Source organism: Chlorella variabilis, assembly GCF_000147415.1.
Source record: "Chlorella variabilis unplaced genomic scaffold CHLNCscaffold_5, whole genome shotgun sequence".
Lineage (NCBI taxonomy): Eukaryota > Viridiplantae > Chlorophyta > Trebouxiophyceae > Chlorellales > Chlorellaceae > Chlorella > Chlorella variabilis.
The window spans coordinates 1886333-1909851 of NW_005435083.1; the positions used below are offsets into that span (position 1 = coordinate 1886333).

General features: G+C 69.5%; 6 protein-coding genes across 6 annotated transcripts in view; 1 reads left to right on the forward strand and 5 right to left on the reverse strand.

Moving 5' to 3' along the window:
- CHLNCDRAFT_143239 (hypothetical protein) overlaps positions 1-405 on the reverse strand; it is a gene marked incomplete at both ends in the record, with an annotated part of 4978 nt that extends 4573 nt beyond the window's left edge. Inside the window, 2 exons of the mRNA XM_005849864.1 lie at positions 61-189; positions 316-405. Of these exons, the coding sequence (XP_005849926.1) occupies positions 61-189; positions 316-405 (219 nt within the window). The remainder of the gene's footprint in view (positions 1-60; positions 190-315) is intronic.
- Positions 406-789: 384 nt separating this feature from the next.
- On the forward strand, positions 790-2733 carry CHLNCDRAFT_51139 (hypothetical protein; the record flags this gene model as incomplete). The annotated part of the gene is made up of 6 exons (XM_005849618.1): positions 790-846; positions 956-1359; positions 1579-1786; positions 1950-2009; positions 2139-2243; positions 2380-2733. 6 exons carry the CDS (start codon positions 790-792, stop codon positions 2731-2733), a joined length of 1188 nt encoding a protein of 395 aa, XP_005849680.1.
- Positions 2734-2961: 228 nt separating this feature from the next.
- On the reverse strand, positions 2962-8541 carry CHLNCDRAFT_21268 (hypothetical protein; the record flags this gene model as incomplete). Its single annotated transcript, XM_005849865.1, has 18 exons — positions 2962-3188; positions 3356-3506; positions 3680-3766; positions 3958-4077; positions 4250-4477; positions 4643-5059; positions 5247-5405; positions 5569-5652; positions 5772-5851; positions 6043-6120; positions 6326-6401; positions 6556-6681; positions 6817-6929; positions 7141-7275; positions 7382-7536; positions 7731-7906; positions 8057-8163; positions 8322-8541. 18 exons carry the CDS (start codon positions 8539-8541, stop codon positions 2962-2964), a joined length of 2739 nt encoding a protein of 912 aa, XP_005849927.1.
- A 584-nt stretch (positions 8542-9125) lies between these two features.
- On the reverse strand, positions 9126-10430 carry CHLNCDRAFT_48669 (hypothetical protein; the record flags this gene model as incomplete). Its single annotated transcript, XM_005849866.1, has 5 exons — positions 9126-9331; positions 9470-9671; positions 9853-10053; positions 10161-10289; positions 10380-10430. 5 exons carry the CDS (start codon positions 10428-10430, stop codon positions 9126-9128), a joined length of 789 nt encoding a protein of 262 aa, XP_005849928.1.
- Positions 10431-11136: 706 nt separating this feature from the next.
- Positions 11137-16555, reverse strand: CHLNCDRAFT_143243 (hypothetical protein; the record flags this gene model as incomplete). Its single annotated transcript, XM_005849867.1, has 14 exons — positions 11137-11280; positions 11396-11632; positions 11757-11990; positions 12163-12345; positions 12521-12652; positions 12925-12999; positions 13151-13483; positions 13650-13786; positions 13998-14050; positions 14184-14950; positions 15158-15297; positions 15490-15545; positions 15720-16332; positions 16546-16555. The coding sequence occupies 14 exons, from the start codon at positions 16553-16555 to the stop codon at positions 11137-11139; spliced, it is 3114 nt and encodes a 1037-aa protein (XP_005849929.1).
- A 1323-nt stretch (positions 16556-17878) lies between these two features.
- CHLNCDRAFT_143244 (hypothetical protein) lies at positions 17879-21519 on the reverse strand (the record flags this gene model as incomplete). The annotated part of the gene is made up of 13 exons (XM_005849868.1): positions 17879-18040; positions 18208-18324; positions 18494-18569; positions 18718-18923; positions 19151-19236; positions 19332-19403; positions 19560-19683; positions 19845-19961; positions 20109-20190; positions 20402-20604; positions 20789-20854; positions 21040-21216; positions 21484-21519. The coding sequence occupies 13 exons, from the start codon at positions 21517-21519 to the stop codon at positions 17879-17881; spliced, it is 1524 nt and encodes a 507-aa protein (XP_005849930.1).
- Between the last annotated feature and the right edge of the window lie 2000 nt (positions 21520-23519).

A 23519-nucleotide genomic window follows, 5' to 3' on the forward strand; every position in this document is an offset into this window, starting at 1 on the left:
GAGGCGGCGGCGCCGCGTCTCAAAAGGGCCCCCCCGCAGGCCGTGCGCGACCAGCCCCACCTCCAGCCCGCAGGACAGCGCAAAGGCGCCCAGCAGGCCGCCCACGGCCACATCGTAGCGCCACGCGCCGCTGCACTCGCGGGGGCCGTGCACGCTGGCAAACCAGATGACAAGCAGCACGCACCAGACCTGACGGTGGAAGGAGAGGGGCAGTGGGAGAAGGGAGGATGAGCGGGAAGGACAGTGGCGGACGCATGTGGTGCAGCATAAGAGAGTGGTCATACAAAGAAAACTAGCAGGACACAGAGAACTCACCGCGTGAAAGACGGCGCAGGCGGCGGCGGGGAGCGCAACGTCGTTGGACGACAGCAGCCAGCGGCGGCCGAACAGGACCAGGGCTGGCATGGCGCCGGGGGCTGCACCCGAACGGCTGTATGCCTGATACTGGTGCTAACGACACTCGCTGACGGTGTCCAGGGGTGGCAATGGGACCGTCGCGATCACATAATGCCAGGAGGGCGCTGTAGAAGCTACCAGACTTCTGCAAGCGGATGCGGGTTGCTCGTGAGCGGTGAAAGGCGAGCTTCAGGCCTTCAGGACGCAGGCCAGGATAAATCCAGTCAGCGCCAGCGCGGATGGACGACCTGTGAAGATTCTGGGGAGCTCCTGCTGGCTTCAGAGGTGAACTGTGACTGCTGGGTGTGCTAGGGATCCAGGGTGTGCCTCTGGGCTGGCATTAATCGCACGCTACCTCCACCTACTGCCGCGGGGACAGTTCGATTGCCCGCCATGATCGGTCACAGGGGCCTACGGGCTGCCGCCAGCCGGGCCAGGGGCCTGCAGCAGGTGAGCCCTCGCTCGCCTGGGCCCCCTGGACCACTGGTTGGCCTCTCCACCGGAAACCCAAACCTTTCTGGGGCACTGAGCAGCTGGGAAATCGCCCGGCCCTGCGCAGGGGTTCAAGGAGCTCTGCGGCGTGACGGCAGCGGGCGGCACCGCGGCGGCGGCGCCCTGCGGCCTCGCCTGCGCCGCGTGCCAGCAGCCGCTGCTGCTGCCGCTGGCGGCCTGCGCCGCGTGGCCCGCAGACGCGGCGGGAAGGCCATGGCAGGCGGCGGCGGTTCGTGGCTACGCCAAGATGGGCACCAAGATGCCGCACTCCGGCTATAACCCCCCAGCCGACATGAACAAGGCGATGCAGATGCGGCTCTCAATGGTGTCGCCCAACCTGCTGGCCGAGCCATACCGCGGCGTACCACCCCCGCAGCCGCTCACATCCTACTTCACGATCAGGGGATGGAAGGAGCGGTGGCAACGCACCCTGTCCCAATTCAAGTCGATGTACACGCTGGCAAAGTGCAAGTGAGGCGGGTGGAAGAGCAGCTTGCTATCCTGCCGCCGCTGCCGCCGCCTATGCTGCCGGCCCGGTTTTTGGCAGCACACACAAGCAGCCATGGCAGCCAGCCTGCGCTGCCGAGGGCGAGCGGGGAGCGGCGGCTGCGCTCTGTTGTGTCGCCGACGACGTCCCCAGCCCACGCCGCGCGCCGTGCCTGCCCGCCCGCCGCGCGGCCGCGCCTGCAGGAAGTATGTGCCCGGCTTCAACCGCAACGCCTTCAAGCAGGAGAGCCTGGAGCTCTACAGGGACATCTGCCGCCTGCTGGCGCAGGGGGAGCGGGGCAGCCTGCGCCAGCTCGTCACCCCCGCCGTCTTCTCGGATATGAAGCGCCAGCTGAAGCAGCGCGAGGATCCGGCGGCTGGGCGCGCGTGCAGTGGGACCTCGTCAGGGTGGGTGGGCAGCCTCTGCACGCCTTCCCGCCGCTGCGACGAGCTCGCCGGGGGGGGCAGGCGGGGCGGTCCCCGCCCGGCCGGGCACCTCTGCTTGCCGTAGGGTACGCCGTGGTGTGCCGGGCAGAGTCGCCGCTCACTGAGTAGGAGTGCTGGTGCCTGTGCAGGAGCCTACCGTGGATGAGCTTACCACAGTGCACGGCCGGCTGATCATGATCAACCCAAAGGTGCCGGCCGGGCCTGCTGCACAATACCCTGCTGCCCCTGCCGCTGGTTGCGCCGCCTTCGCAGGGCTGCGAGCGCTGCGCAGCCGCCTGCCGAGCATCCTCCCGAGCGCCCGCCTCGTTGCCCCGCAGGACGAGACCAGCGGCTTTGCGCAGCTGACGGTGCGCATCCCCAGCGCGCAGCGCTTTGCGGCGTACGACAAGGCGGGCAAGCTGGTGGCAGGCGACCCGGAGCAGGTGCGAGGGTGGTGGCACCTGGGGGCTGGGTTGGCTCCCACATAGTGTGTTGTCCATAGCTATGGACACACACCGCACCGGCATGGGCACCACATTGCTTGAGCCATCATCACGGTGCCTGCCCGCCTGCCTGCAGTCGATTGATGTGGAGGACTACTGGGTGTTTGAGCACGCGTTCAAGGCCTCTCCGGCCAACCGCTGGCGCCTGGCCGGGCGGCTGAGCGTGCTGCCGCACGCGGCGGAGCGAGCGAATGGCGGCTTCGGTGCAGCACAGCAGCAGCAGCAGGCGCAGCCGGCGGCGGCTCACCAGCAGCAGGCGGCCCCGGCAGCGGCAGCAGCGACCGCCGCCGCTGCCGGCGCCGCGGCAGCAGGGGAGCCAGAGGTGTTGCGGCCGGGGCACGTGGCGGGGCAGCAGCGCACGCAGCGGCAGCTGCAGTGGGCCGACAAGCCCGCGGGGCGCAAGGCTGCGGCAGCACGTGGCCGCAGGTGACAGTGCTCTTGCCTGCTGCTCAGCCGTCCCCACAATACATGTCAACCATTTTGCCTCCTGCCACGACTGTTTGATTTACGCATGCATCCGTTAAGAATGCTCTGCACAATGAGAAACTTCCATAACAGCAAGCATTTGGGCGTAGGCATAGGCATGGCATGCACCCATGGTAATCTTGAATGGGTACAACAGCATGTTAACAGCTCCCATCCAAGCTCAATGCTATCCTCACACCGGAGCGACCTGCCCCGCGCCTGCCGACCCGCCATCACCACCTGTGGCCGTGCCGCCGGCTGCTTGCCGACCGGCCGAGGAAGCCACCGCCGCTGCTGCCGCCGCCACCTGCTTCTGCTGCTTTGCCGGCGGCGCCTGCTTGGCTGCGGGCGGCCGCCCCTCAAACTGGAGCAGCAGCGAGTTGGCCATGACTGCCAGGCTGCTGATGCCCATCATGGCGCCTGCGCCACAGGTAGAGCGGAAAGGGAGGGGGAGGAAAGTGCTTATGAGGGTTGGTGAGCAGCATAGCGGCAGCAGCAAGAAGCGGCCTGTGCAAGCAAGGGTGTGCCAGGCCACGAGGCACAGCAGCACGGCAGCACGAGGCGCGGCGCGGGCAGGCGGCGCGCACCCGACAGGCTGGGGGTGAGGGCCAGGCCGGTGACCGGCAGCAGGGCTCCCGCCGCCAGCGGGATGCCCACCAGGTTGTACCCTGCGGCCCACCACATGTTCTGCTGCACCTTGCGCAGCGTGGCGCGGCTCAGAGCCAGCACATCCAGCACCTGGGGCAAGGGGAAGGTGTGTGTGTGTGTGTGTGTGTGTGTGTGTGTGAGTGAGAAGGTGGTGTGGTGGTGATGTCCCGGGCCGGGCACGAAGTCGGCCTGCTGCCCCAGCGGCAGGCAGGCGCGCAGGCCCCACCCTGCCATCATGGCACGCCCGCAGCCCCTCCCCCCACCTGCGGCACCCGGTCTCCCAGCAGCACCACGTCGGCCACCTCGCTGGCGGCATCCACGCCGCCGCCCATGGCGATGCCCACATCCGCCTGCGGGGTGGGGCAGCAGGGGGCCAAGCGGGCGAGGGCAGTGAGAAGCACGGGGAGACGATCAGGGAGGCAGGACGGGAGGACACAGGACAGGTGAGCATGATGAACGTGGCAGCGAGATGGCATGGCGGATGGGAGGAGGGCGACGGCGCGCAGCGGGGCCAGGGAGGCCAGGTGGGAGGGTGGGGCACCTGCGCCAGCGCCGCCGCATCGTTCACGCCGTCCCCCACCATGGCCACCCGCCGCCCCTGCCCCTGCAGCTGCTGCACCAGCGCGGCCTTGCCCGCAGGCTTCACGCCCGCATACACATCCTGCGGGCCAGGGGGCGGGCGGCGAGGCAGGAGGGGCGGCGGAACCTTGCCGCAAATGAGCTGTCGCAATGCGGCCAGGCCGGCAACACGCCGCCAATGCAGCACCCTGCGGCGAGCAACAACAAGCAGAGGTGGCCCCGGCGCCGCTGCCCCAGCACCCCCTGTAGCGCACCTGCGGCTTGATGCCCACAGCCTGCGCCATGGCGTGGGCAGTGGCCGGCTGGTCACCAGACAGCATCACCACACGCACGCCCAGGCGCTGCAGGCGCTGCACGGTGCTGGCGGCATCGGGCCGCAGCTCATCGGCAATCTCCACTGCCGCCGCCAGCCGGCCATCGATCCCCACATACACCAGAATGTGGCCAGGCCGGCTGGCAGCCGCCGCCTCGGCCGCCGCCGCCTCCGCATCGCCCATGCTGCTGAGGCTCAGGCTGACGCCGCTGACGCCGGAGGCCGCCGCCGCGGCCTCCTGCTGCGCCAGGCTTGGGATGGCGGCGGCGCCGGAGGCTGCGTCCTCTGGCTGCTGCTGCTGCTGCTGCTGCTGCTGCTGCTGCTTGCGGGTCACCCACTCACGCGCGCCTACCGCCACACGCCGCCCCGCCACCGTGGCAGTCACCCCGCTGCCCGGCTCCTGCACAAAGCTGCCGTCCTCTGCCACGTAGGCGCCGCCGCTGCCGTTGCTGGTGACGTGCGCGCTTCCGCTGCCGTTGCTGCCATGGCCGCTGCCGCTGCCGGCCTGGGCGGCCTGGGCGGCGGCCTTTGCAATGGCCTTGGCGATGGGATGTGTGCTGCCGCGCTCCACAGCCGCCGCCAGCGCCAGAAGCAAGGCAGGGTCGTCGGCTGGAGGGGAACCATGCCGCCCCTTGGCCTGGGGCTTACTGCCTGCCGCCACATGCAGCGGCCGCACCTCCACCACCGTCGGCTTGCCCACCGTCAGGGTGCCTGTCTTGTCAAACACGACAGTGTCGACATGGGAGGCGGCCTGGGCAGCACAGGAACAACAGCACGAGCAAGAGCAGGGAGGGTGAGGCTTGGGGGCAGGCGGCGGCAGCCAGCAGGCAGCATGCCGCGGCGCCATAAAAAGGCATCAGCTTGCCACCGCTGGCCGGATGGGCCGCCAGCACACCCAGGACGCACAAGCAGCAGCCTGCCCCCTCTCTCCCTCCCACCTCCAAAATGTCGCCGCCCCGGATGAGCAGCCCGCGCCGCGCCCCCGCCGACGTGCCCACCAGCACGGCGGTGGGCGCGGCCAGGCCCAGGGCGCAGGGGCAGGCCACCACCAGCACGTTGCAGGCCATTTGCAGGCTCAGCAGCGCGGTGGCGGCGGCCTTGGAGGTGGCGGTGGCGGCATAGGGGGCCAGGACCTGCGGAGGAAGGGTGGAGGGAGGCACATAGACCGATGGTCAGTTTACGGATCCAGCCCTCAAACGCCGGCGCTGTAGTGGCCAAATCAGCTACACACAAACACACGCCACAGACACACAGGCACACCTGCGGGAAGACGCGAGTGCCGATGCCGGCCCAGAACAGGAAGGTGGCGGCGGCCGCCGCCATCACCCCGTATGTGAACTTGCCCTGCGGGGGGTGCAAGGGGGGGCGGACAGGGTCACCGGCAGCATGTGAGGCAGCTTGTGCTGGCAGGCTGGCCAGCGATGGCTGTGGGCGCTGCGGGCAGCAGGCGGCCGCCAGCTCACCGCCACCACGTCGGCAAAGCGCTGCACGGGGGCGGTGCGAGACTGGGCAGCCTCCACCAGCCGCACAATGTCGGCCACAGCTGCAGGCGGGTCGCAAGACGGCCGTGTGTAAATGCATGTTGCAGGAAAGTGCATGGATGAGTGGATGGGGTGGTTCACCAGCAGCAGCTGGGACACTGGCAAAGGGCGGCCGGCGGCGGCAGGCACCAGAGGCGGGCCGCGGCCCCTGCCCGCCCCGCCCCAGCCTGCCGGCCACTGCGCGCAGCCTCACCCGTGTCGCCCCCGCTGTGCACCGCCCTGACGCTGATCTGGCCGTCGTAGTTGACGGTGCCCGCCGTGACCTTGTCGCCTGCAGGGGTCGGGTGGGCCGGGGGGTGCGGGGCGGCGTCGCCACCAGCGCATGCGAGACCGCGGCGCCACGCTCGGCAGCAGCAGGAGGGCCAACCCAACACACGTGAGTGTTTGCCAGCTGCGGCCAGAAACCTGCTCAGAGGCACGAGCACAGGCAGAGGCGCAGGGACCGGCGCCGGCGCAGGCCGCCTGCGCACGCCCACCTTGCGCCTTGGTCACCGGCAGCGGCTCTCCCGTCAGGGCCGACTCGTCGACCGTGCTGCGCCCGCCCACCACCACCTGCAGGCCGCAGCCCAAGCACGGCAGGCGGGCGGGCGGCGATGGGGCTCCCGACTCGCCCCAGCCGCTGGCAACTTCGCCCCAGCCATGCTGCTGGCCGCACCTCGCACTAGCCCAGCACCAGCTAGGCAGGCACCAGCCCCAGCCCACTCACCCCATCCACCGGCACCCGGTCTCCCGGCAGCACCGTCAGCACATCCCCGGCCGCCACCGACTCAGAGGGCACTTCCCGCCAGCTGCCGTCGCCCAGCAGCAGGCGCGCCTTGGGCGGCAGCAGGCCCTGCGCCGATGTCGCGCGCAGCGCAGCCAGTCAAGCTGCCGCCTCGCCAGCCGCCCGGCACCTGCCCATGCACTCCATACAACACACACCCGCCAGCCGCACAGCACACACGCAGCACGCGGCGCCCTCGCCCACCTGCAGCGCCGCCATGTCGGCCGAGGCCTGCAGCTTGGCCCGCTCCTCCAGCGCGCGCCCCACCAGCACCACGCCCAGCAGCATGGCGGGCTCCTCGAAGAAAGTGCGCCAGCCTGGCGCAGCAGGGGCACAGCGCAGCACAGCGTGCACAGCAGGAGCAGGTTCGGACGCCTTCCGAAGTGTTACCAGACCCCTGGCTCCGAATCCGCTCTGTCAGCCAAGTCAGGCCAATCCAACGAAAGCTCGGCGCCAGGCAGCTGCCGCTAGCCACAGCCAGCAGCGCCTGCTCAAGCTCAGCACACGCGCCCCGCCCGCGTCGCTCACCCAGCTTGGGCAGCAGCGCCGCCACGGCGGAGACGGCAAAGGAGGCGGTGGCGCCCAGCCCCACCAGGCTGTTCATGTCTGGGGCGCCCTTGGCAAGGCCGCGGAAGCCCTCGCTGATGATTCCCCGCCCCGGGCCTGCGGCAGACAGAGGCGCGGCGCATGGCGGCTCGAAGCAGCGGGCACGGCACAGCACGAGCACGAGCCAGCCCCACACGCAGGGGAAGCAGGCAGGGTCGCTCACCAAGCAGCGCCAGCGCTGCCAGCGCCGCGTGCACGGGGGTGGAGGACAGGGCGTGGAGCCAGCGGGGCGCCGAGCCACCGAGCCAGTGTGTGAGGTGGTGGAGGAGGCAGGCGGAGGCCAGCAGCCAGGCCACGCCCAGCCGGCGCGTCGTGTCCCTGCGGGGCATAGCCAGCAGAGGGGACAGTGTAACAAGGGCGCCCAACCTCTCATTCCTGCCATGTAAAGGCGGCTCACACACCCAGGCAGGCCAGCGGCATGCCAGCCCAGGCGGGGCCTTCAAGCAGCCCTGCAGGCCTGCCTGCGCGTGGCGCGGCAGCTGCGGCCGCACCCACGCCCGCCGCCGCCTCACCTGAGCCGCCGCAGCCGCTCCTCCCGCTTAGCCGCCACCACCTTGTTGCTGGCGCTGCTGCCGCCGCCCTGCTGGCGCATGGTGGCGGCGTAGCCGGCCTCTGTCAGCATGCGTGCCAGGCTGGCGCCCATGGACGCCAGCTGGCGCTCGTGTGGCGACAGCCCAGCCTCCAGATCCTCTTCCCCGCCCGCCGCCGCCGCCGCTGGCGCTGCCGCCGGCGCCGCCGCTTGGGAATCGAGGCCGGCTGCTGCCGCCGCTGCTGCTGCTGCTGCTGCTGCTGCATGTGCTGCTGCTGCGCCGTCGCTGCCGGGCGCCGGCAGCGCCACGCGTACCACCGCGGTCTCTGTGGCCAGGTTGACCGAGGCCGCCTGCACCGGCTGCTCCCTCTCCAGCAGAACCTTGACCCGGCTCACGCACCCGGCGCAGCGCATGCCTGCGGCGGGTGGGGAGGGAGGGCAGTGGGAGGTGGAGGGCAAGTCCCTCCAGAAGGGTTGGCAGGTGGGCGAAGCAGGCAGCCAGGGACGCGCATGACGCCACAAACGCAGCTGGGATGTACCACACACACAGTACCAGCACCAGGCCGCCGCTCACCCATCACATCCAGCAGAATCACATCCTCCTTCCCTCCCAGCGCCGGCGCCACTGCCAGCGCCGCTGCCGCGGACTCTGCCGCGCTGCCGCCGCTGCCGCTGCCGTCGCCGCCGCCGCTGCCGCCGGCAGCGCCGCCGCCGCCGCCGCCAGCAGAGTGGCACACCTGGCAGCGGCGGTATGTGCCACGGGCTGGCCAGGCCAGGCCGCTGCTACGGCGCATGCCTGTCAGCAGGCCCAGCGCCGCTGCTCCTAGCCATTGGGCATTTCCAGCAGGGGCACCGCCGCAGCTCCTGCAGCTCTGGCCCGCACGCACTCCGCCGCCAAGGGCGGCGACGGCGGCAAGGGGGCGCCGCGCCCCTGCCCAGCCTGCCGCTGGCAGGCGGGCTGTGTGCAGCAGAGTGGCGCGCTCCAGCGCCTTAATCGTGGCGCGGTGCCAGCACGCCGGGCTAGCAGGCCGGCTGCAGGGCAGCGCGGCAGGCTGCATGGCAATGTGGCTGCCGAACGACACTAAATATCAATGGTGGACACCAGCGACACGCTGCGAGGTGTCCAGAGGAACACCGGCGGGGATTGCAAGTGTGAGTAGGTGGCAAAAAGGTGGCGCGCTGGCTCTGCTCAAGGTCTGGATTGCAAGAGTAGGTGTCGACCAATGCCAACACAAAGCCTAAGCAGCGATAGACGGGATGAGATGATGATGAGGGGATGAGGCGGGAGGCGCCAGATGGGCGATGGTACACACTTCCACCTGTTGTTGCCTGGCCCTTCTGCTGTCTGCTGTGCCCTCATCCCCAGGCCACACCTCTGCTACCGCCACGCCTTGCGCAGCTTGGCCCAGCCGTAGCGCGCCGACTTGGCCAGCCCCGCCGTCAGCAGCCCCGACACAGCCTGGCGGCGGCTGGAGGCGCCCACGATGGCGTGGATGGCGTGCCGCAGCAAGCGCTGCCGCCGCTGCGGCTCCGCCGCCGCCAGCGCCCTCCCCACCGCCTGCAGCTGCTCCTGCGCCTGCTGGCCTCCCGCCGTCCCCTCCTGCTGCTGCTGCAGCGCCGCAGGCGACGGCAGCGGCAGGCCCAGCAGGCGGGCCAGCCTCTCCAGCACGTGAGCCGGCAGCGCGGTCGCCAGCCGCGCGGCTGCAGCAGGCGAGTCGTCACACACCCAGGCGTCGCCTCCCGCCCCCGCCGCGGGCTGCAGAACGCGCCAGCGGTCCTGCGCCGCGGCCAGGGGCGGCGCATACAGGCCTCGCAGCCCCTCCAGGCTGCCGCTCACGATGCGGGGCACCTTGTGGCTGTCCTCAGCCAGCCCCATGCGCACATCGCCGCTGTAGCTGATGGCGCAGATGGCGTGCAGCAGGTCCTGCGCAGGTGGAGGGGAGCAGCGACGCATGTGAGAGAGAGAGAGAGAGAGTGCGAGTGTGTGTGTGTGTGTGTAGGCGCCTCCAAACTTGGGCTCCTCGCCTGGTCCAGACATGAGCAGTACCAGTACCAACAGCAACAGCGGCACCGCCTCGCCGCACGCCGCCCAGGCTGGCGCTCACCAGCGTGCCAAAGCGCGGCGGCAGCAGCAGCAGCGCCACGCGCAGCGCGGCGGCCAGGTTGTGCTGCTGGGCGGCGGCCACGGCGGCGTGCTGCCGCAGCGTGGCCACCGGCTTGTGCATGCGTCCCGCGCAGTACAGGCTGGTCCAGTGCAGCAGGTCCTGCTGCAGCGCCGCCAGCCGCACCACTCCATACTTTATGAGCTGCTCGGGCAGGTGGATGGGCAGGGTGCCTGGGTTGGTTGGGAGGTGGTTGGATGCCGGGAGGGGCATCCAACACGAGGCAGGTGCCCCGCTGGCACAGCAGTCACCTGGTGCGGCTGCCAGGGGACAAGCGTGTTGAAATAGACGCCGGCGCCGAGCCGGTCGGCCACTGCCGTCAGCGCAGCGGGCCCCAGCCAGCCAAGGAAGGAGTAGTGGTGGGGGTGGCGGCGCAGGTTCTGCACAGCCGAGGGGGGCAGCAGGTCGGCTGGAAGGTCGTGCCGCGGCCAGGCGCAGGTCAACGCAGCAGCGGCAGCATTGCACCTCACCTCTTCGTGCCAGGCAACAGGGTCCTCTACCGCGAAGATGAAATCAAGCATGGGGCGGTCTGCCTGGGCACCTGCACTGCTGCCGCCACTGACGCCGCTCGTCGACTCGCCGCCACCTGCCCCATCCCTAGGCGCCTCGTATAGACCTGGCTGCGTGAACACCCCGGATCCATACGCAAAGGCGTGATCCACGGCAGGGAAGTCGCGCAGAACCGAGTGCAGCACGTCTGCGCACATGGCCTCACGATTCATTGTGGTATTGGGGCCCTCCCAGGCGGTCCAGCAGGGTCCCAGGGTCTTCGGTGACACGCAGATGATGCCAGGGCAGCGGCAGGGACGCAACAAGAGCCTTCCCGAGTACTGCTGACCAGCGGTACGGCGGCGACGGCGGACGGACGGCGGCAGAAGTGCTGCTCTTGTGGACGGTGTTCAAAGAGGGGGTCTGTTCATCTGATTACATGAGACAGCTGCCTCTGCGCTTTGCGTGATAAAAGAATCCAGGGACTGGCAGGTAGAATAAGCTGTGTTTGCAATCAATGATGCAAGAACACAGGGAGCGGTCCACAGGCAAAATAGCGGTTAGCATTGCAAGCAACAAGACGAGATAAGGCTACAAATAAGATTATAAGTTCTTCTGCACAATTAACTCGAGAGTTGGGGCTGCCCCAAGGCGAAAGCTTGTGTTCGGGGGCGGGGCGAGCAGGCATTCGGGCCTGCCTCCACCAGGCTCTGCCTCAATTCCATGTGAATTCCTGACTTAGAACAGGGAGGCCAGGTCCAGGGCCACCTGCAGCCGCCCCTCCAGCTGGTCCCAGTCGCCGTTGCAGACAGGGAAGCGCAGGCAGCCAAACAGGTCCTGCTGCTGCATCAGCGGGTAGCCGCCCCACCCCTCCACAACCTCCTGCACCACGCAGCCAGCAACCACCAGCAACGTGGGCAGGATGCCAAAGGAAGCGCACGGGTTGGCCTGCTGGGCCCCAGCACCCGAGGCATCGCCCCGCCTCCCACCAGCCCACCTGGAGCAGCCTGCCGCCCTTGCCCGCAGCCACCAGCTGCTGCAGCGCCGCCAGCATGCCGTCAGAGTTGGATGGGTCCGCCTGCTGCACTGCCGCCGCGGCCTCCGCCAGCGCCCCCTGCGGCTGCTCGGCCGCCCCGCCGCCGCCTGCTGTCGGCTGGGGCGCCGCAGCCGGGGCGGCAGCGGCAGCCGCTGCAGCTGGGGCCGGGCCCATGTGCTGCAGCTTGGCAGCACGGGCCTGCGGGGAACGGGACAAGCGGGCACCCGGGTGAGGCGGTGAAGCAAAAGGGGAGCGCTGAAACGCAGTGGGAGCATACTGTGCAGTTGATAATCCAGGCATGCTGGCGCCAGCTCAGCCGCACCTCCTCCAGCAGCGCCTGCTGCTTGCGCTTGCGAGCGCCCAGCAGCACGCCAGGCGCCAGCGCGGGGGTGGGCGCTGCCGCCACCGGCGCAGCTGCCCCCTTGGACGGCAGCCTGCTGGGGATAGCAATCAGGGCTGCCGCCGCCGCTCCCGCCCCAGCCGTGCCGGGCGCGCCAGCGGCGGGCGGGTCTTGCGGGATGACGGCGGCCATGAACTGGCACAGCTGCCCCGGCGACTTGATGCGCCTGCAGGAGCGGAGAGGGGCCCAGGTGCTGGTGGTTGGCGTGGTTGTGGGGACAGGCACAGGCAGGACTTGAACCTCCTAGTGAAGCCACCCTCCGTGCTGGTTGTTGGCAAACCGCCCAACAGCCAGCATCCCGAGCTGCTGCCCGCCTGAGCTGCTCCACCAGCGCGGCATCTTGCTCGTAGCAGGCGGCGGGACAGTTGAAGGCGGTGGCCGCATCCTTGTCGTCCTCCTCGCCCGCGGCAGCCAGCGCCAGGCGGCGCCAAAGCAGCACCACGTCTGCCGCCACCGCCGTGCGCTGCCGGTCCAGCCGCCCAAACCAGGCGGCCTGGCCGCGCATGGACACCTGCGCAGCAGCAGGGGCGCGGGGACACCTGGCTTTACAGCACGGACAAGATTGTAAGGCAGACTGTCGTGCTTCCAGCTTGCAACGACGAGAGCATGCCACCGGGCTGCCCCCCCCAACACCCGCTCACCGCAACTCCCCAGCGGTGGCTGCTGCCGGCACGCGGCGGGCGCACCCCCACCACGGCCTGCTCCGGCGGCAGCTGCCCAGCCAGCGCCGCCGCCACGCTGCGCGTGCCGCGCGGCTGGAAGCCCAGAGGCTCGCCGCTGGGCGAGCTGTGGCGCTCCCGCGCATGCTCCTCCTGCCACTGCAGAACAGCGGCGGCGGCGGCGGTCAGTCAGTCAGTCAGTCAGTCAGTTTACAGCGCTGCAGCGACCATGATGGTGCCGCAGATACGTCACTTCAGAAACCGTTGTTGAAGTTGCAAAAGGGGCGGTGGCGGCAGGCGAATGGTGATGGCACGCATGCAGCAAGCCGGCCAGGCCCAGCCGCTCACGCAGCACAAGCGCGAGCGAGCCACCTGCAGCCTCAGCCCACCGCACCCCCAGCCTGCCCTCCTCGGCCCCGGCCCCGCCCCACCTCCTCCTCTCCATCCTCGGGCGAGAAGTCGGGATCCTCCTCCTCCCCGCCAAACTCATCGTCAGCAGACTTCTCCTGCGGGCAGGCAGGGGGCAGGGGGCAGGGGGACAGGTTTGAAGCGGAGATGCCGCTGCCGCATGTGCTTGCGCCGCAAAGTTACGTGTGCCTACAGCAGCGCCTGACGCAAGCCCGGGATGCGAGCGCCACGTCAGCAGCTTCCCCCCACCTGCTCCAGCATGTACCACATGAGGGAGCCGGCCGTCTGGCGCTGAGCTGGCACGCTGCCGCCGCTGCTGCTGTCAGACTTGTTGCCCGACCCGCCGCCGCCGCCGTGCTGCGGCTTGCGGTGGCGGCGGCGCAGCGAGGGAGGCGGGGGCGGCGGCGCGGCCAGCTCGGGGGCAGCAGACTTGGTGCTGGCTCCCGCAGAGGGCGCGGGCTGGCGAGGGCCGCCCGCCACGCGCGACCGCCCAGGCACGTGGGAGGCGGCGCCAGAGGCGGCGGCGGCGGCGGCGGCGCTGGGCGAGCGGCTGTAGTTGCGCAGCGCGCACAGCGCGTCGGCCTGCAGGGGCGCAAGCGGCAGCCAGGTCTGGACACCCGCCCACCTGCCGATGCCCACCTCCCAGGCTTTGCTGACTGACATTCAGCTGACTGCGACTCGTCCATGCCAGCACCTGCCGCTTGGCGCCGCCTCGAGCCCCGCCCCGCACCCCGCCCGCCCCGCCCACCTCTGACAGCGGGCCCAGCAGCGGCAGCAGGTCTGCGTAGCCGGTGTTGGCGAAGTTGAGGCCCTGGGCGGCGGCGTTGCGCCACAGCTCCATGACGTCGTGCGCCACAGCGGCCTGCTCCGCGGTGTGGAAGGTGCCTGCGGGGGGTGGGGTGGAGGGGGTGGGAGCAGGGAGTGGGAGCAGAGGGTGGGAGCAGAGGGATGGGGATGGAGGGAGGGTGGAGAAGGTGGGGCCCAACGGGGACGACGGACGGGATGCGTGGGGGTGGAGCAGAAGCGAGGCGAGCGCTGCCTCTGGTGGAAGGCAGCTGCCTGGCCAGCTGGACCGCCCCCGCGTGCGCCAGCCCACCTATGTGCGTCTGCTTGCCCAGCCAGATGTGCGCGTTGTAGCGCTGGCACCGCCTGCAGGGACACGCCGCAACTCGATCAGCAAACGTGGCCAGACACCGGGGACATGGGCACATACGCAACACGGCAGGAGCAGGTGCAGAGCCGTGCCCAGCTGCCCCCCACACCCACAAACCACCCGGCTCACTTGTAGAGCGTGACCCCCTTGAAGCCGCTCTGCCCCTTGGGCCCGCTGTGCAGCGGGCGGTGCGAGGCGCCCTCCTGCACGCCCTCGGGGCGAGGCAGGGTGTGGGAGATGGCCATGGTGCGCCACAGGGCGCTCTCAAAGGCGCCCAGAGCGCTGGCGCCCGCCGAGAAGGGCGCAGCGGCCGGTGGCAGCGGGTTGCGCGCGCCAGCTAGCGGCGGGGGCGGCGCCGCTGCCGCGGTCGCCATGCCACCAGCCGCCGGCGCCGGCTCCGGGACCGCTGCTGCCGCCAGCGGCGAGGTCGCCTGCGCCCCTCCCATCAGCGCTGCCGACAGGGCCTGCAGCTGCGCCTGCTGCGCTGCCGCCAGCGAGGCAGCATCGCTCTTGGCGCCCTCCCCGCCCGTCGCAGCGGCCACCGGCGCCACACCCGGCGGCGGCGCCTCCACCTCCGCCTTAACCCCCTGCTGCTGCTGCTGCTGGGCGGGCAGCTGCAGCCCCGCCTGCCAGTCCGCGGGCGGCAGTGGCGGCAGCGCAGCCGCGCTGCGGCTGGCGGGGCTGGCCGAGACCTTGCGGGCGCGACGGGGACGCGGCCGCGGCGGCGCCTCCACCCCCTCGTCGCTGTCGTCTGTGTCCACGCTGCGGGCGCGCCGCGCTGAGGTGGACGCGCCCCGCGCAGAGGGGGAGCTGTACAGGCGGCCGCTGCTGATGCCGCCGGGGGGCCGCGCGGTGGGCAGCCGGCCGTAGCCGCGCAGCGAGGACACCACTTGCGCCTGCGGCCACGGCAGCAGCAGGCGCGCGGCTCAGCCTTGCACTTGGCGCAGCGAGCAGGCCAGCAGGACAGCCCGGCCTCCGCGCTTTCGGCCCTCCAGGCTACAGCTCCCATGCACACAACCCCAACACCCAACCACGCCTCCCCAAACCGCCCATCATCCCACACAAGCCCACCCCTGCGCCCCGCCACGCCCCGCGCGCCTCACATGGGGCAGCGAGTAGAGCATGGGCATGAGGGCGTCGTAGTCGGTGAGCGGGAAGTTGAGCGCCTCGGCCCGCGCCTTGCCGCTGCACAGCGCGCCAATGTCGTGCGCGTGCGCCGCCTGCTCGGGGACGTCAAAGGCGCCTGCGGGGCGGGCGGGGGGATGGGCTGGGGGCGCTGCGAGGTGAGGCGCGGGGCACGACAGCAAGGGATGTATGTTGTGCAGGCTCCGCAGCAAGTGGCCAGGGCATGGAGCAGGTGCCAGCAGGTGCTTAAAACAAAATGGCACCGAGGATGGCGTGCGCTCCCTGGGCGGTCTAGCAGCTGCCCACCCACCCAGGTACATCTGCTTGTGGTCCATCCATACGTTGGCCTCGTACCGCCGGGTGCGCCTGCGGGACAGGCGGGGCAGGGGAGGGCAGGGGGCAGGGAGGTTTCAGCAGGAGGCCAGGTGTGTTGCGGGGATTGAGGCTGATCGAGGGAGGCCAGGCCATTCCAGGCCTCTCTGCCTCCCCAGCCCCTGCTACCACTAACAACCATGGCTCCCCACACGAGAGGCGCCTCACTTGTGCTGCGTGACGCCGCGGAAGCCGGTGATGCCCTTGGGCCCGCTGTGCATGAGGCGCGCGGCCCCGCGCCCCGACTCGTCCACGGTGGAGGGGCTGCCCTGGACGGCGCCCGGCACGGGCCGCGACTCCATGCACGCCCGCAGCGCGGACTGGAAAGTGTCCAGCTCCGTCTGCCAGGAGGCCATGTTGGAAAGCAGGTTGGCCGCCAGCTCATCCTCCTCCTCCCCGCCGGGACTGCCCCCGGCGGCGGCAACGGCAGCCGGCACGGTAGGCGTGGCGCCGCCGGCGCCCGCCCCCGCCACCCCTGCCGCCAACGTCGGCGGAAGCGCGCCGAGCGGCGCGGCGCTGCTGCCGTCCGCCGCGGCCGCCGCCAGCCCCGCGGGCGCCTCGGGCGTGGCGTCTGTCAGCTGCGTGTCGGGGGCCGGCACGTCGGCGGTGTGGTGCGAGGTGGGCGCGGTGGGCTCGCGCTCTGCATCCATCGCCGCCGCATCCTCGCCCAGCTGGCGCTCCAGGTCAGACAGCAGTGACAGCGTGAAGTCGCTGGCGGCGGGGCCCTGCCCCGCCTTGATGGGGGCTTCCGCGTCAGCCGATGGCACCTCGATTGTAAACTCTGAGGCAGGGAGAGGGCAGGGGGCTGCGGCAGTGGTTGAGGGCGGTGATAGCGCGGCGACGGGTGCGCAGCAAGGGCGGATTGGGCGCGCCTCCAGCCGCCGTCGGAGGGTCTGGCTGTCGCGCCGGCGCAGCAGCACCCACGTGCGTGCAAGACGGTCAAAAGGCGCAGTAACGGCTCAGGGGAGCGTCCAGCACGCAGCGCAGCACCCACCTGGCTGCATGGTTGGGGCGCCGTGCGGCGGGCGCACCAACGCTACGCGTGGCGTGCAGAGTCGGGCGCCGACCTCACCACGAACTCAGTGAAAGTGTCTGCATCAACAGGAATAGACAGGAGCAGCAAATCAGATGAGGAGAAAGGGCAGGCAGGCAGGGTCTCATGTGCAGCTCGCAGTTGAAACCTGCGCCGACGGCGGTTCGGGGACGGGGACGGGCCCGCCGCCGAGGGCGGATAGCGCCTCAGCAGGCATCTGGGGCGGCTGCAACGCTGCCTTTGCCCCTCCCGCTCGCTCCACCACGGCCTTTGGGTGCCCCATGGCCCTGCCAGGCCGCCATCGGCTTGCGCCCAGAAACTGGGCGCCCCGGCCCGCACACGGGTGCCCCGCCCCTGCCCGGCTGTTTCACAGGCACATACGCGCCAACAAGGCGCTCGTGGGCTTCGCTGAGGCAGCCTTTTTCCTCGGCTCTTGGACGGCGATGCCACCGCCGAGCTCACCTCTGCAGCACGGTTCGCTGGGCACAGCTCCTGATAACTCGCACGTAGCTCTGCTTACGCCTGGGGGTGCTGTGGCACTGTGCTCAAAGCGGGATGGCCACCACGCCTCCCACTGCGCGTCACAGCTCGTGGCTGGCGCCAGTAAGCAACCCTGCAGCCTTCCAATACAAGGGGTGCGCGGAGGAGCGGCGATACGATGACTGCAAGGGAATGCTGCGTGCCAAGGTCGAGCCCAATGCGATCCACCAGCCACCCCGCGTGCTACTGCTAGCCTTGCAGTATGTGTAGAAGCACCCGGGAAGCCGGTGCAACAGGCAGCGAGACCCGCCGGGCGCCAAGAACCCTGATTGAGCGCCCCTGGCATGGCAGGGTCCTAGGCGGCGTGTTCCTTCTCGTTGGCACGCCTGCGGCCGCAGACGAGCCAACAATGATTACAAGGGCAGCGGGCAAGGGCAGCAAGGCTGGCAATGTGGCGGCCTTTTGATGGCGGCGGCGGCATGCCTGGGCGGGAACGCAGGCGTGCAGAGGCCCTGGCTTCTGGGGCTGGCGTTAGCACTGAAAAATGACGGATACCATGGCCCAGGTGCACCCACAGCAGCACCAGCCACTCGGGTTGCCTGCCAGCAGCACCAGGTGCCGCCGTTCGGACGCTGCAGGTCCGTACCGCAGCGACGAGGTTGGTGACAAAGGAGCGGCCAGTGTTCAAAGAAGCTCAGCAAACAGACGCACGAAGCAGCGAGTGAAAGGAAAACTTGCTCCCATTATTATAAGGGCAGGATGCACCTCCGCACCGAAGAAAGAGATGGAAGTTTCGCCGGCGCGGCGCACCCCCTCACGCCTTGCGCGGCGGCAGCACCTTGACCGTGCAGTTGGCCATCAGCCAGTCCATGACCTTGTTGGCCTGCACCGTCTCAAACACCTGCTCCCGCAGCCGCTCCGCATCGAAGTCCTGCTTGTACTCGCTGAACTGCCGCGCAGCTTCACGGAACTCGGCCTGCGGGAAGCGACCCGTCGGGGAGGCAGAGTGGAGCGGGGTGAGGACGTACCGAGGGCAGTTGCACCGGGTGGCAGCTTTGGCAACCCCAAACCGCCCAGGCTGCGGCACGCGGTCCAGGAGCGCCGCCCGCGGCAGCCCGATCTGACACACTGCGCGGCGCCCACCTCGATCTCGGCCTCGCTGGGCTTGAGCCCCTCCTGCACCGCAATGTCCTCGAAGCCCAGCAGCGAGCGCTGCAGCTCCAGCAGCTCCTCCCGCCGGCTGGTCACAAACTGCTGTGCCTGCGGGGACGAGCGAGGAGGGGATGGGTGAGCGGGTGGCAGGAGTTGGGAGTCGTGTGTGGCGGGTGAGCATGCAGGGTGGGAAGAAAGCGGGCCAGGCACAGGGATCCTGGGTGCGCAGGCAGGGGCGGAAGGTGAAGTTTTTGGAAGGTGAAGTTTTCCCTCTCACCAGCTCCGGGGTGGCCAGCTGCTTCACCGTCTCAAACGTCAGCTGGCCCTCAGACAGGAAGCGGTTGAGCGAGGCGCTGCAGGGCGGGCCGGAGGGCGGCATGCGGGTCACAGACAGGATCCACAGCCACGGCCCCGCCCGCACCACCAGGTTCACGACTTGACAGCGCCAGGCCCCACATGCCGCCTGCACACGCAATGCCTGCACCCGCCGCTGCTCCCCACCTGTACTGCTGGCTCCCCAGCTCGCTCAGCAGCGACTCAGGCACCTCGCAGTCCACCGCCTTGCCCACCGCCGAGGTGAAGGCGTCGGCCACGCGCTCCCGCTGCGCCGCCTCCCGCTCCTCCCGCACCTTCTCCAGCAGCCGCTGCTGCAAGCCCGCCAGGTCAGCGCCCTCCAACACCTTGCCCGCCCACTCATCCGTCAGCTGCTCCGGGGGCGGGGGACGGTGCCGGAGCAGAAGAGGCAGCAGGGTAAGCGGGGCAGCAGGACCATGGCGGGACAGCGGGACCGGGACCATGCCCCGCAGGCACCTTGACACCTGCCCCGCTGCCTCGCTGGGCCACGGCGCCGCCTGCGACGCGGCACTTAGCGTCGTGCACGCTGTGCTATGCTGCCTGCGCTGAATCCTCCTCCTCCTCCCCTCCTCCCCCTCACCTCTGGCAACTCGTAAGTGAACAGCTCAGTCATCTTGACCTTGACCCGCGCCTCCATGCCTCGCAGCGGAGCAGGCTGGAACGCCTCTGCAAGCAGGCGGGCAGGGCAGGCGGCGCAGAGGCGCGGATGTCGTCAGCGCACGAACGGCTGCAGGCACCGCACCACTCCCCAGCTCGCTCACCGTCGGTGGGGAATGTGAGCGGCGCCTCCTTCTCCTCCCCCGCCTTCATCCCGCTGATGATGGCCACAATGCCTGCAGAGATGTGGGAAGACAGGCAGGGTGGACAAAAGCAAAGGCAAGAGAGCCGGCGCCAGCACTCAGCCCTGGATTGTCCCGGACCCTGTTTCCAGCACCTGGCACCCACCCCTGCCACCATTTCAACCCCCGCCATGCCACCCAGCCCCGCACCTGGCAGGAACGTCTCGTCTGCATCGTCGGTGTCCAGCCGCATCGACTGGCGGGTGGCCCCCACCAGCTCCTCCCCAGTGTCGGCCCGCGCCGCACTGAAGTCCACGATCGCAAGGTCGCCAGGCTGCGGTGCAAGGGACGGAGGGAGATGGACAGGTTGGGCAGCACGGGGTGGCACGGGGACAGGCTCGGGGGAGGCACGCACACGTGCATGCAGCCGGCCGCGCCGCGTGGGCGTGGGCTAGCGCTGCCGTGCAGCCGGCCGCGCCGCAGGTGCAGGCATACCTGCAGGCCGCGGTCGGCCACCACCCTCAGCTTGGCCTGGCCCTTGCGAATGGACACCAGCCGCCGCTCCACCTCAGCCGCATCGCTAGCCTCGTCCCCAGCAGACTCCACAGTCACCTGGGGCAGGCGAGCAGGGCCCACAGGGAGCAGCCAGGTGGGCGGCTAGCGGCCGGGCCCCTCCACTGCTGCCACCACACTCTCTGGTTGCCTCTTCTCCCGCCTCGCCCCTCACCCGCCTCACTCCCACACGCGGTGCCACCCCACCTGCAGCTCCCGGTAGGGAGTCTTCCAGCTGAGGGAAGGCACCGCGTCAAACAGAACCGAGAATGTGAACCCAGAGTCCAGGCTGCAAGCGGGCAGGCAGGCAGGCAGGCAGGCAGGTAGGCAGGAGTGGCAGGCCAGGCCGGCAGGGAGGCAGGCGCGACGCCCGGGCACGGCAAACGCCGCCTGCCAAGGCTGCGCGGAGACGCCCAGCGGGCCACCAGCCCCCACCTGCAGCCGCACCGCCCCCTCCCGCCAATATACATCAACACCCAAGCGGGCCCCAGCCCCCACACGCGAGCCCAGGCACGCCCCCCACGCGCCTGAACAGCGCCTCCAGCTCCTCCGCCCCCTGCTCAATGCGCTCCGACTCGGGCACCGCCACGCCCTCGTACGGCGCCATGGCCGCCGCCACCGCCGGCTCCAGCAGCTCCGACAGCGCGCTGTTGGCCACGCGGGCCATGCCGCCCACATGGGCGATCAGCGCCGCGTCGGGGGCCTGCGGAGGGGGCAGGGCAAGCGGCGCGCGCCGATGCGTCGCCCGCCCGGCAGCCGCAGCCAAGGCGTGCGAGGGGGCTCGGCAGCCGCCCTGCTGGGGGCCCCGGGTCGGGCGCCGGTCTCCAGCCCATGTTTGTGTGTCACTGGATTGTCCTGTGTATCACATGATACAGCGCCCGCCCCACCTTGCCCTTGCGGTACCCATCCAGCGTGGCGCCCTTGCGCAGCTCCTCCATCACCTTTTTATAGGCCTGCAGGCAAGGCGCGGTTGCGTGGGAACAGTGGCTGATGGGGGCCTTTCTTCCCCTGCCGGCCCTTGCATCCATCTGCCAGCCCATTCGTTGTTGTGCCAGCCGCCAAGGTAGGGCGCCACTGGGGAGAGCTCGCGGCAGAGAAGGTTGGGATGGCTTGCCTGCTTGCACTGCTGGGTGGGCACGGTGACGTGCAGGCGCGTGGCAAAGCCCTCCAGCTTCTCCTCCCTCACCGCCACACCCGGTGCGGCAGGAGCCGCCGCAGCCGCCACGACGCACCGGCGCGCGGCCTGGGGCTGTCGACGGGCTGTGTGCTGCTGCGGCTTGGCCGCGCGGCTGGCGGGAGTCAGGCCGCTGGTGGGCTGCACCAGGGGATGCAGCAGTGCATCAGTCAGCACGGCAAACACATGCCGCAACAGCAGCACCACGAAAGCAACAGCGAGCTCTAGTGGGAACTGACAAGTTGGCCAAGGGATAAGCCGGCGGCGGCGGCGGCACCCGTCCATGCTTTGCATGTGGCCGCTGGGCAGGCACATTGCCGTGCGGCACGCTGCAGGAGCTGGTGGGCGTGCTGGCAAGCAGCGTGCCTTCGGTGCATGTTGTGCGGCCCTGAAGGAGGCGGAGGGCACCGCCACGGCGCGGGCTGCGACTGTCTGCGCGTGCATGGCTGCGCTCGTGATCTTCGAGCGGCAATTGGAGCCCTGCAGGCGCTTGTTGCAGGGCAACCAAATGCCACTGTTTCGGGTGGGGCGTGAGTGGAGCCCTGCTGCACAGAATCCAATCGGAGCGTGAGAGAGAGCTGGCAGGGCACCCAGGCAAGCCCATGCATGAGCGGCGGAAAAATGCCAGCGAGGCAACCTCGCGGGCTCACTCTCTAAAGCCCACCGCCGTCCTCTGCATGCACAGGACAGTTGTTTGTGGCGGCATATCTGTGAGAGAGGCAACATGGCGAGCAACAGTGCAGAGCCCGATTCGGGCGGCGCAGACTGGTCCTACCGCATGATTATCGAGGATCGTGAGTGCGCCGGGTGCTAGAGGTGGAAGTGTTGGGGGTGCAGGCCGCCCCTGGCTGCCCAGTCACCTGTGCGCACCTCGTTGCTGCAGGCTACAAGCGGCTTGCGGTGATGCGGCGCGGCATTAGAATCTCTGCGCTGGCGCAGCTGGTCTACATCTGCGTACGCACACTGTGGCACTCGATCCCCTTCTTCACTGGAGGTCCGCCGCTGCCGCCTGCCGCTGCCGCCACTGCTCGTGCTTGCTGTCCTTGCAGCGGCTGCCATTGCCCTTATCATGCATCCCACGAAGCATGGGGAGGCAGCAGGCTGGGCCAGCAGCGCCAGCTGCGCGTCTGGGTTGCCGCCACCGCCGTCCGCTCCCTCCCAAAATGCTCCGTTGCGGAGCAACACCGGCTCTCCCAGCCCGCTGCCGCCACCGCCCTGCCTGCCCTCCCGCCCTTGCCTGCTGCACGACTGCCGTGCCGCCACATCCTCCTCCCACCCCCCGACCGCCCTGCAGAGGACCCTCTGGCCAGCAGCACCGAGTACATCTTTTACGCGGGGGTGGCGCTGTTCCTGATGCGCGGCTGGGCCTTTGGCTTTGGAAAGGCCAACCGTGAGAAGCTGGGCGCCATCATGACCTACTCCATCCTCTCCATGCTGCTCCTGGCGGAGGTGGGCGGGGCTGGAGTGTGTGGTAGCTGTGGTGGGAAGAGGCTGACGCCACAAATGTTGGAGCAAGTGGCCTTTGTCCTAGGCCTGAACATGCAGCTGGACACCTCCATCCTCCACCTCCTTGGCCACTGCGACTGCCGCGCCCAACATGCCTGCACCGCCCAACCTGTACCGCCTGCTGTACTGCCTGTTGTACCGCCTGCTGTACTGCAGTGCTTCCTCATCTTCTACATGTACTACATCGATGAGCACATGATGGGCCGCAAAGACAACTGGCAGTACCCGCACATGCTGGCCAAGCACTATGCCGGCCGCCTGGGCCTCAGCGCAGCCGCGGTGGTGACGGCGGCGCAGGTGCGTGGCGGTTCGGGGCAGGGCAGGGTACCGGGTGCGAATAAGGGGCTGCCCAGCCTCCGCCACATGCAACCCTGCAGTGCATGCAATGTATGTGTGTTGCTCCTCCTGGTCCCGCAGTGGTTTGAGCGGAGTCTGGATGTGTTGGGCTTGATCGCGGGCGCTGTGAATGTGTACATCACTAAGGTGGGATACCAGAAGGCATGGCCTGGCCTTGCAAGGGTGCCGACAAGCTCCCTTCCCACTGCTCCTCCCACCTCAGCCCCTCCCCTTTAACTCCGCTGCTGCGCCTCCTCTTCTGAGAAATCTCCTCTCCTGCAGGAGTATGTGATGGAGAAGAAGGAGCAGAAGAGGGAGGCGGAAGCCAAGAAGGAGGCGGCGGCGGCATCCAAAAAGGATTGAGGGGGCCAAGCTCTGCCATGGCTGGGCGCTTATGCCTGCACCGGCGCCGCCCACCACCCTCGGCAGCCGCAATGCGGATGCGGCGTGACGGCAACCAGCAGCGCCCATCCAGCTGCTGCCGGCAGTTTTTGAGCGCTACCCTGTAGCCTGCTTGTCTGAAAATGAACATTGCCACCCTTGTCTGCCGTCATTTTGAACCCTCGACGGTTAGCGAGGGGCCACTTGTGTGCAACAAGCTT